The sequence below is a fragment of the Mastomys coucha genome, unplaced genomic scaffold (assembly GCF_008632895.1).
Source record: "Mastomys coucha isolate ucsf_1 unplaced genomic scaffold, UCSF_Mcou_1 pScaffold12, whole genome shotgun sequence".
NCBI lineage: Eukaryota > Metazoa > Chordata > Mammalia > Rodentia > Muridae > Mastomys > Mastomys coucha.
Window position 1 is genome coordinate 75,694,169 of NW_022196894.1, and position 11,770 is coordinate 75,705,938.

General features: G+C 39.9%; 1 protein-coding gene across 4 annotated transcripts in view; it reads right to left on the reverse strand.

Annotated features, from left to right (window-relative positions):
• Window positions 1–1,558: 1,558 nt before the first annotated feature.
• Window positions 1,559–11,770, reverse strand: part of CUNH21orf91 (chromosome unknown C21orf91 homolog) — a 29,356-nt gene continuing 19,144 nt past the window's right edge. For all 4 annotated transcript variants that reach the window (XM_031364288.1, XM_031364287.1, XM_031364285.1 and 1 more), the window contains exons 3-5: window positions 9,043–9,558; window positions 7,959–8,021; window positions 1,559–6,582 (exon numbers count right to left, since the gene is read on the reverse strand). In XM_031364288.1, the coding sequence (XP_031220148.1) occupies window positions 6,416–6,582; window positions 7,959–8,021; window positions 9,043–9,558 (746 nt within the window). In that variant the 3' untranslated portion in view covers window positions 1,559–6,415. The remainder of the gene's footprint in view (window positions 6,583–7,958; window positions 8,022–9,042; window positions 9,559–11,770) is intronic.

Consider the following 11,770-nt stretch of genomic DNA (forward strand, 5'->3'; position numbering starts at 1 on the left):
CAATTCTTACACATTACTTACCGTGTAATCTACTTCCAGTCTCTATACAACTGCCTTGTGTTTTCTAGAGCTATACAGAGAAACCCTGTCTCGAAAAAAACCAAAAAAAAAAAAAAAAAAAAAAAAAAAAAAAAAAAATTATCACCATATAAACACCATAATAATTTCTTTAAAAAAGTCACTGATGAAGGATGGGTAGGATGGCTCAGTGGGTAGAGGTAGGAGAACTGAATTCACAAAGCTGTCCTCTGGCCTCCACTGCACACCATAACCAGTGAGATGGTTCTCTGAAGATGCTCTTAGACATGAGCCACCTCTTTAGCCCTAATAAAAATTCAATCATGAATGAAAAAAGGCTAATTTAATACTGATTTATTATTCTAAAGGATTTTTAACTAATATGCTGTCTCCTTAATTTCAAATAGTCTTTAAAAACCCAACTGAAATGTATGAGTTTTATTCATTTTTGCAAATTTTTATTTTGTATATATGAATATTTTGCTTGCTTAGATATCTGCACATTCCCTGAGTGTCTGATCCCCATGGAGGCCAAAAGAAGGTACTGGATCTGCTGGGAACTGCAGGTACAGACAGTTATTAGTAGCCATGGGGACTCTGGGACTTGAACCTGTGTCCTTTAGGAGAACAGTTGGGACTCTTATCCGAAGCCATCTCTCCAGCCCTCTAAAAGTTTTATTCTTAGTAGCTCAACTTAGCAAAAAAAAAAAAAAAAAAAAAAAAAAAAAAAAAAAAAACACACACACACACACACACACACAAAACAACCAAATTTGAATTGTTCAAGCAGCTAAGTGGATCGACAGAGTGTTTTAGTTAGGGTTTTATTGCTATGAACAGACACTATGACCAAGGCAAGTCTTATAAAGGACAACATTTAATTTGGGTTGGCTTACATGTTCAGAGGTTCAGTCCAGTATCATCAAGAGGTGAACATGGCAGCATCCAGGCAGGCATGGTACAGGCAGAGCTGAGAGTCCTACATCTTCATCTGAAGGCTGCTAGTGGAAACCTGACTTCCAAGAAGCTAGGATGAGGCTCTTAGAGCCCATACCCACAGAGACACACCTACTCCAACAAGTCCACACCTCCTAATAGTGTTATTCCCTGGGCCAAGCATATACAATCCATTACACAGAGTAAGATTATACAAAAGTTCCAATGTAGGCAAGCTATATGATTAAAAAGAAGCAAGAAGGAAGAGAAAGGGAGGAGGAGAAAGAAGAGAGGGAGGAGAGAAAGGAGGGAAAGAAAAAAGGAAGGAAGGGAGGAAGGAAAGTAGGAAGGCAGGCAGGCAGGCCAGACAAGCAATCAGGTAGGTCAACCCTTTTAACATAGACTGGGGCTGGAAATATGGCTCACCAGGAAAAGGGGCTTGCTGTGAAGCTGAGAACCTGAGCTTGATTTCCTGAGCTCCACGTGGTAGGAGGACAGAACTGGCTCTTGAAGCTTCTGACCTCCACAAGCCAAAAGTGGCCTGGTGCGCCCGCCTCCAGTAAACACATGAATGGAAGGAAATCAACCGAGGCTCGGAGATAGCTACCAAAATATTTGCTTTATTCTTGTAAAGTTAAAAATAGTAGACAGACTTATCTAGTTACAGTTTCAAAGCAGAATACAAATATATAAATTGCATATAACCCGGACGATGACCAAATAAATGTTTTTTGGAGACAAACTTAGCTTGGACCATGGCAGTTTCATTTTTACTTTCTAAATGGCAGCAAAATTGTTGAAAATAAGTTTCCAAAGCACAGATTAAAAGTTCAAGGACTGCTGCAGTCAGGTTTACAGCAACATTTCCCTGTTTCTCTGTCTCTCTGTCTCTCTGTCTCTCTGTCTCTCTCTCTCTCTCTCTCTCACACACACACACACACACACACACACACACACACACACACACACACACACACACACACACACACACACACACACACACACACACACACACACACCCCACTACTAAACACTTTTTTAAAGCTACCTCTTTCTGGAGGCAGTAGGGCAGGGAAAAGAAAAAGAAAACCAAACCAAACCAAGCCTCAAAGCTAAACAAACCCCCTCCACTTGGCAGCTCGGGCAGCTAGTGCAGCTAGTGCAGCTTTAAACAAGTCGCTCTCCAGGCCATTTTTGCTTCACGTGGTAAACTTGAAATTGGGGGAAAACTACTGAATAATTTTAACGGAGCTTGCTTCAAACTAAAAATCTTAACGGTCTCCACCCACGTGATCGCTTCCCATCAAGGTGGGCGAGGCCTGGGGTTGCTCAGGCGACGGCTGGTATCAGCAGGGGCATCGACTGAAATTAGGGAAACGGAAGGCAAAGGTCAGGCTCTTCCCAGCCCAGCATGACCTCCCCCTCCCCCAGAGTCTGGTTACTTGAGCAGATAAACTCTTTGGCACCACAAAGCTTAACTCGGTAAGGGTATTTTATTTAGGGCTCTGTCCTTTAGTGATTTTTTTTTTAACCAAATTTTCTCAGAAAAAAAAAAAATTCTGTTCAAGGTAAAACTGGAATCAGACCCAAATCAAATCAAGTCTCTGCTTTAAGACTAGCTTATTAGAGGGCATATTAAAATTTGTATACATATGAAGTTTTAAAAGAGCCACACATCTTGCTGTAGCGTGAATAGTAGCATTTGTTAGTTAATGAACTTGCAAAGAGTAAAACAAACAACTCCTCCAGACAGTCAAAACAAAACACAATGAAAGGTGAGCTATACTCCACCATTAAATAATAGTTCATGTCCATGGGATAATACATACGGACCAAAAGGATGACTTCGAAAACTACCAAAAACCTGACAGGCCTCCACAGAACAAACACCAAGGTAGGTTGTATATAAAAGGTAAGCCATTTTTCAATCGTACATAGGAAACAGCAGGAGACCAAGAAATCACAAGCTACCTGGGAAGCTGGCAATGGGATATGCTTCAACCGAGTTCCTGACAGCACTCGCCAGCATGCACACATTTTGAAAAATAACCATTAAATGTTTAAAAAAGTGGGAGAAACAAACATGGCACTTGGAAATTCAAGGGCTTCCCTTTACTCCAATACTACATGTAAGAATCACACAGTGAAGCTGTTTAGATCATCAGCACGGTGTGTCAAGTGAATGCCCCTGCCAAGAACTAACCTAGAAATTAATATGAGACTCTGGCAATACTCTGGAGAAATGCTACAAGAATCAAGAATGGACAATAGGAAAATTAAGCCAGGCATGGCAGTGTTGGTCAATCCTCCTCCCCAGCTCCCCCCATCCCCCCAGCCCTCTATTCAGAAGGCTGAAGCACTAAAATAGCCACTCAGCTGGGGGCCAGCCTGGGCAACCTAATAGAACCAAAACCAGGAGCAAAACCTTTGTATATTTACTATGGTGACAGGAATTAATAACCCAGGGCTGATATGTGCTAGGCACATAAAAACACTAATCTTAAAAGAAAAATATCAAGTTAAAATCACATCTGACTTCTGATTTTAAAAATACGCGTCTTGTTTAACTATGAAATCTTGTATGACAAAATTTCACTTCGTTCCTCACAGAAAGAAGCTCGGAGATGTATGATGCTCACTAGCAGTACATCTTCTGTTGTTTTAAAATTTATGAAATCATGTGTGAAGTTTCTTCTGAACTTTCTCTCTTTTTTAAAATGATTTATTTCATTTATATGCGTACACTGTAGCTGTTTCCAGACACACTAGAAGAGGGCATCAGATCCCTTTACAGATGGTTGTGAACCACCATGTGGTTGCTGGGAGTTGAACTCACGACCTCTGGAAGAACAGTCAGTGCTCTTAACTACCGAGACATCTCTCCAGCCCCACTTCTGAACTTTCTCAGAGCACATAACTATTTAGAAAGAATCAAATAGAGAAACCAGTGTACTTGTGAAAGTTCATATTTCCTTAAATTGGACCTCAACTCTGTCCTCATCCTTATTTTTTCATATACAATTAATTGCATATTCAATCAAGCTCGGAGTAGGTTATATACCTGAATCACAGGATTAGATCTCCCGAGGCAGGAGAATTACTACAAATCCCAGGACAGCCTGGTCTACAAAGAGAATTCTAGGCTAGCAAAAGCTATGTAGCAAGAACCTGTGTCAAAACAAGCAAGACAGCAAGGAAACCACGAATAAAAAAAACCAAAAACCAAAAAAACCCAAACCAATAACTGGGAGTTAAATTATACAAAGCAGTACACTCCAGCAAAAACCCATGTGAATGAGTACTAGTGTTCCTATCAGCACCAGACAGGGACTTAGGAGCACCATTCCTTTGGTGTTTCCAGTGAAATATCTAAAAGAAATGAATCAGAGGTCCCAGTTAAGACCTTAGAGTACATGGGAGAAATCCCAATTATTCCCAACTCATTAGTAAACGAAGTGTTTGCCAGAGAACCCTTTAAAGAGATAAGCAAATGTTTTCTTTGGGTAACACTGGTATTTAGGACTGCACCATATGGTATGTCTCCTATGACAGAAATCTGCTGAGCATTGCACATACCAAAAGCTGACTATCTCACACTCCCATGGCTGCCCCGACTGCCTTTCCACCACCTAGACAGAAGCCCAAGTGTGTGCACTACACTGGCTGCTGCCATTCTTAATGAGTTATGCCAGGCAGGAGTACAGTCAAATTGGAAAATGTAACCATAACAACCAAGCACTGAAACACTTACTGGCATAATCAAGACACATCATCTTCACCCAGCTTGTAAATGTAGAACCTTCCATATTGCACACGTTCAATTTAAAGCTTATCATAACTAAGGCAACGCGTTCACTTCCGCTCTCCAGATTTTAAATTCATTTGGATGACTCAAAGAACTGAGAGAAACTAAAAAGTATATATATTTTTCTGTTTTCAAAACTCCTTCCAAAAAGCTTCAAGGGTAAGTTTTCTTCAGGACAAAGCAAAACCAATGGGACATTAACTAATGCACACACAGCCAGGCCAGTTGAACATGAGCATGAAAAGGTGCTTTTTTTCTACATGGAAGCAGCTGTTTGCTTAGTCAAATATTATTTATGTCCAATATTAAAGTCTGACCCTTGCCCAAATACAGACTGCCAGCTTCAAGGCAGAAGCCATCTTTAGGCATGAGGCTGCAAGCAAAATATATCTACCACACAAATATATTCTAAGTACCAGCTAAAGAGCTCATCTTAATTTTGGACTAGTTATAGCTTATTTTATCATTAAAACTTATCCAACATCTTGAAGTAACTTACTAGTTAAGAATCTAAAACCAAAGTAGCTTATATTAGACTTTTTATTGAACTGAATTTTTTTTTTTTTATTTTGGTCCTGTAATTTTCTACACCCTTTAGATTTTTAAAACTTAGAAACAGTATCTTGAAATGCTTTTTCTTTTCTTTCTTCTATTTTTTTATTTTGGAATAATTTCAGTGATGTGGATAGCAGAATTTGGACAGTTAACAGATTATTGGAACTCCATATGAACTGGCACACATAGTAATTTTACTTTTCCCCCCAAAGGAGGACCAGTACAGTTTGAAGATAGTTGACCTACTTTGTCCAAAACTAACACATCAAAGAAACTCTTGAGAATTAAGAAGCAGGGTGGGGCTTCTGCTTTTATGGAGACTGACACATAAAAACTAGCATAGTATTTTCTTCCTAAGCTAATTCGGCATTGCTTTCATTAGAAAGCAATAATGTGCTTTATTTACTTGGATATTTGCTTTAAAGAATGATTAATTAATTCTACTTTCATATGCTGTTAGTAGTTAAAACAGCCCAGCTGGGCAGACTGCTTCTCCTAATACTATCCAGAACACCTTTATCTTTGGAAAGAAAGGTAACAGTTATAAAAACACTGTATTGCCAAATGCAGTTATCTCCACAGAGGTGAACATATTCACACAACAAGGTGCAAATACACATGGTCATTCAGATACAGATTTATAAAGACAATGAAAAATACCCAAAATAGCAATTTTATATATAAAATTTTATATTAAAATATTGCTCATAAATAAGGTGATATTATGACTTCTATTTCCCTCTTAAAAATTATTTCTAGTAGTTTAGGCTAACATAAGACCTTATTAGGCTTCTATTGTTTTGACGACTGAGTTACAATAAAAATGGTCAATAAAAACACTGTAACAGTATATTTAAGTAGTCACATATGGTAAAAGTTAGGAAGGGGCATTTAATAATTAGAAGAAAAAGTCCCCAAATGAAGCCAAGTGATTAACCCTGGACTAGAGTGATCTGCTTTATTAGATAAAGATAATGAATATTATCTTATGTTTTGCAAGTACAAGAACCATAAAAATGGGCCATAACTTTCTTCCAATGTTTTCTAGGTATATATGCTTAGCCGAGCAACAGCGGATAAAGCCGGGCAGCTACGTTCTGGTCAGTTGTTCATGGGTGGGTGTGATCTGGTTCCTGTCCGACCCACTTGGAGACACGGTAACTTGGAACAGTTCTTGAGGAGTTGCTCGATAGCCACGTGACGGACATGGAGTTCTGATGCCAGAGAGTCCTTTTCTTGTACCTGGTGTGTTAGCTCTTCAAAAACTTCTGTGAGGATTTAAAAAAGCAGTTTTGTTTTTAGTGCACAGGAAGCTAACGCTACGACTCCATCTTAAGTAAAAACAAGTACAAGTACACTGAGTCATTTTTAGTAAGAAATAAATTTGATACCAAGGAAAATAGCTGTTTCCTTCTGAGCCTATCAGTGTTGATCATTCTCATACTTCATATAGGAACCTGGGATACTTCATATAGGAAACTGCGATGCCTACTGTTCTCCTCCAAGTGCAAGTTAAGAAAGGCTCTAAGCACACACCACAGGAAAAGTGGGTACCGCTTGAGTCTCCTCTCTCCATTATAACCTATAAATAGGTTTAATCAATACATAATGACCTATGACATAAATGTTCATTAATATCCAGGTCTAGAAACTCCTCAGAGGCTTACAACAGACTACCTGGACTTTTAAAACCCTGACTCCTACTATTAGGCATGTGCCTGGGTCAGACAAGTAATCCAGACCTTGAACTTGAATTTTCTTTTATGGGTAAGATCAATAATGAAGGCAAGCATCTCACAGAATCACTGTCGGAGCTGAATGAGACCCTATTTCTGAACATGGAATAAGCCCTTAGTGAGTGTGAGCTGGGACTGTCAGTGCAATTTTTAATGTTTTTCTGAGGCTGTGTGCTTAAAGCTTTGCACTCTATTACTGACTGAGTGCATAATCTGTATAAATGACTTAAAGGTCTTCAAAGTATAACAAACTGCTTCACCTAACTGGAAGGAAGCTGCAAGAAATGAAAATAAATGCATATATATATATACATATATATATGTATATATATATATTTATGTGTGTATATATATATGTATGTATATATATGTATATATATGTATATGTGTATATATATATATATATATATATATATATATATATATATATAATCCTGATGTCTTTATGAACAAAACAATGTTTTGTTGGGGGGGCTCTTAAAAATATTCCATGCAGGTGTGCTGAGGTGGGCCCATAGATAAAGAAACAGGGGATAAAGAAAAAATAGCTGTTTTAGTAACAGTTACAACAAACGACTATAGGAAGTGGTCACTGCACTTATCTCACTACTTTTGATGAGTTTCAAATGGTTCATAGTTTATATTATATAGATAATTAGGGCTAGTACTACTGCCTTAAGGAACTATCGGGATGTCTCCCCCAGAGTGCCAGGTGCCGTGAGTGGCCCTCGATGAAGTCAATGAGGCCCTAACAAAAAGTACCCCTTCACGTTTGCCTCAGAGACCTCAACAGGGCTCAATGTTTAACTCCCCCACGTTAGCACCATGGATGCTAACAATGCCCGATCACAGGAGAGGGTCGGGATCAGCATTTTTACACATAACAAGCATTGAGACTGAGCCTTTACCCTGGATTTGCTGTTGGAGCTTTGTATTCAGTTGTACCACTTCAGCAAGGGTCATCGAGTCCACTGAAATATGAAAACACAGTAACTGTTACCACACACAACCTTGGAGAGCGTCTCTGGCAAAGAACGGGCACTTAACTCCCCAATCCAACATTCAACAGAACCCCAGGTTTCCTTCACCGGTTCTTAAAAGTGTAGCAAATTCTAACCACAAACCCTCATAGCAAACACAGTTATATACCACTTTTCTAACACCTCCATCCTCCACAGGACACAGTTTGAAAACAAAGGGGAGGTAGTGGGTCTGTTGGACTCTGGTCTCTCCTACTTCTGTTTTCTGAAGTACTAGTCAGTGATCATTCACACTGACTTTTATTAGGCATTATCATGACATGCGGCTCTACAGTACTGTGAAATGTCTATCTAGCAAAACAACCTTGACATGAAGGATAAAGAACTCGTCTAACAACGTAGTCAAGGACCCTTCTGGATCTAAAATAATTTCATTTAAGTCGATTAAAATCACCTTAGGGAGATTTTGTAGAAAAGGTGCAGGCAAAAGCAGTCATTTTAAAATTGAAAACAAATGCCATGTTGCCTTTTAAGCTTTTGTAAACTGTCAGATGTCTGTTTTTAAATTGACCACCACTGGCCAATTAGTCTTATAAGGGGTTAGCAACAGGACAATGTATACTGCCAATAGTTCCCGTTACATAAACAGAAGGAACCCTGAACTTTCCATTCAGTTTGCTGATTCCATTCCATTTGGTCACTAATAAGGGCAAAATAAATGATAGTGACAATGAAATTTGGTGTGTAATGATATATAGTCAAGAACGCTCCAAAGAAGTTTATAAGATATCTCACTTTTGTTGAGGTCAACCTGTCACTTAAAATATTATGTTCACCAAATCTGTAATCCAATGTTGTAATTCTACACACACACACACACACACACACACACACACACACACACACACACACACACACAGGAAAAAAAACCTAAACCAACCACCACCCAACCCTCCCCCCAAAACGGTCAAACCACATACTCTTTCACCTTTATTCTTCACACACTACTCACATTCCTCTCGGCTGTAATGTGGATTCTGGGTCTGGATATGCCCCTCTGGACCAGAGCTTGTCTCTTCTGTTTTCTCTGCCTGGTTGTGACTGTGAGTCCACAATGCATCTGCGTCTTCCAATATAGCAAGCCCGAAGTCTGTATCTTTCCTGTGCTCCAGGATTCTTTGCGTATAGCTTGAGATGCCGCCTGCGCTGCCAGCAAAGCCTTTTGCCGAGTACCTTGGTACCTGAGAGTCAAACTGTGGGAGTAATTTCTTCTCTGGCTTATGCCTGAAATTAAACAGGTGATGCTGCGAAGTTTTGGAACACTCGGGATCCAAATCCAGACTTTTATTTTGGGCATATTGCACAATCCAGTTTATCTTCTTACTAAGGATGGTTTTAACTCCTTCGTAAGTACTTTTGGAAAGTTTGGAACGAGAACAATCCTGGTTTGCTATTAAATGGTATTTTTCAAAGCAGTCTTTATGGCCTCTCAATGATTTGGTGTGTAAAAGATTAGACTTTGGCACTCCTAAAATGACAAGAAGACAATGAAAACTCAAAAAATATTCACATTTTCTTAATAAAACATTAGTTTAAGTACAAAGGAATATTAGGGAAGTCTTGATAGAATTCATTTGCAAATTTGAAGCAGATAAATACTAAACGTAGCCTAATCTGTGTTTTTGTTTAGCTTTATATTCAAAATACTGTTACTGATTTACTGTATTTATGTATGCTGCATGTGGATGTATGTTCTCATAGACTAGTATGTGTACACGTGGAAGCCCACGTTCAACCCAGTGTGTCTCTCTTGGATTACTCTCCATTTCTATTTCTTAAGACAGAGTCTTGCTGCATTTGGAATTCAGTGGAGAGTTGGTCTGGTCCATGCCCCCGCTCCCCCTCCCCCCCCGCCCTCAATCTATGCATTCTAGGGATTGGAATCAGGTCTGCATACTTGACAGGGCCACATCTCCAAATCAGTAGCATTGTTTTTTGCATGACTAGAAAGACTTTAGAAAAATGGAATGTTTCAACTGGAGTCTTAAACCAGTGACATTTTAATACGTACAATATAAAAACAAACACCATTGATAGGCCAGCCTGGGCAGGGCAGCTCGCCCCAGTGTTGTGGTTGTGGGAGAGTTTGGTGAGACAGGCGGCTCAGACAGTGCTCAGGTCCAAATCCAGGGCTATGAATTGACCCACCCGAACATCTACCCCATCAATGAACTGCACGGATGGAGTGTGTGGAGTCCCACAGATTCAAAACTACACAATCTCCATGACACAGGGTAACAACAACTTATCTGAGGGTCCTAGTGATGTTTCAGTATTGATGGTGTAGCAGAAGCCAGAGGCTTCTGTAATGAATATTTGTCTACACTCGCTGCAATGAATATTTGCAAACAAAGAAGTGTGAATAAAAGGGTATACTGTGGGTCACACTATGGCTTCTACAACCAGTTTTTTTTTTCTCTGTTGGCAGGGAGGTTGCAAGCATGGAGGGTGGGTACAAGGGGAGGGGAGATGAGTGGAATTGGGGTGCATGATGGGAAACTCACAAAGAACTAATAAAAAGTTAAAAAAAAAAACAAACTAGAGGATATACGTTAATCATAATCTTTATAGAAAGTATATTATGAAATCTACACTCACGCCCCATTCTCTCGCTTCCAATCTCTCCCCCATTCCTCTACCACCATTGCACTATTCTTCCCTAACTTTTTTTTTTTTTTTGAAAATCCCTGTCAAGCCCACTTCCAGGAAGTGCATGGGGCAGTCTGTCTTTATGTGAAGAAAATGGCCTCTGCCAGCAGTCATCAATTGCTAACAGTTCTTCAACCATGAAGGAGGTACCACGACACCCTCTCCACTCTCCCACCCAGCTGGGCTTTGGTTTAACCTTGTGTATGCTGTCTTAGCAGCTATGAGTTCATGTGTAGAACTCTCATGTCCCAGACAAAACCAAAAGAACAAAAAGGAAAACCTACCATCTCACTACAGGTGTCCACTGCCTCTTTCACACTCTTCCCAGCCATCTTCTGAAACAATCACTGACATGTGACGTGGACATCACACTTAGGACTGAGACATCCTCAGTCTCTTACTCTCTGTATTCTGACAAGTTTCGGGTCTCTGGGTTAATGGCCATCTATTGCAAAAATAAACTTCTCTAATGAAGGTTGACTATTGGCAGAACGATAAGTAATATAGGTAGAAGGCAGTCTAATACTATGTTCATTTAGCAGATAGTAGAAGCTTCTCCACTGGGACCTAGACTGTACCAGCCACAGGCCTAGGATCTACCCAGCCACAGGCTCTTGGCCTGGTGTACGAGCTTTGGTACCAGGCATGAGTTTTTTCCTTATAGATCTGGCCTTAAAGCAGAAAAGATTGGTTACTCTGTTGCCGCTGTTGTAACAGTGGGCCTTGCTTTGCCAGGGCAGCCATTATAGCTGGGTAGGAGTAGTAAATACTTTTCTCCTCTGGTAGTCATGCACAGTACTTCCAGCACTGTGATGACAGCCAGTAGGCATGGGGATGAAGCATTGGGGTTGGTGCCAGACTGATGTTACTAGATTCTACAACTCATGTGTGTGCCATCTTTAGCAATGGGTCTTACCATCAAGGTTTTGAGGGTAATCAAGAGCAATGGCAGTATCCTGCAATGTCTGAGGGTCTTTCGGACTTCACTACTAGTTACATACTTACACACACACACACACACACACACACAC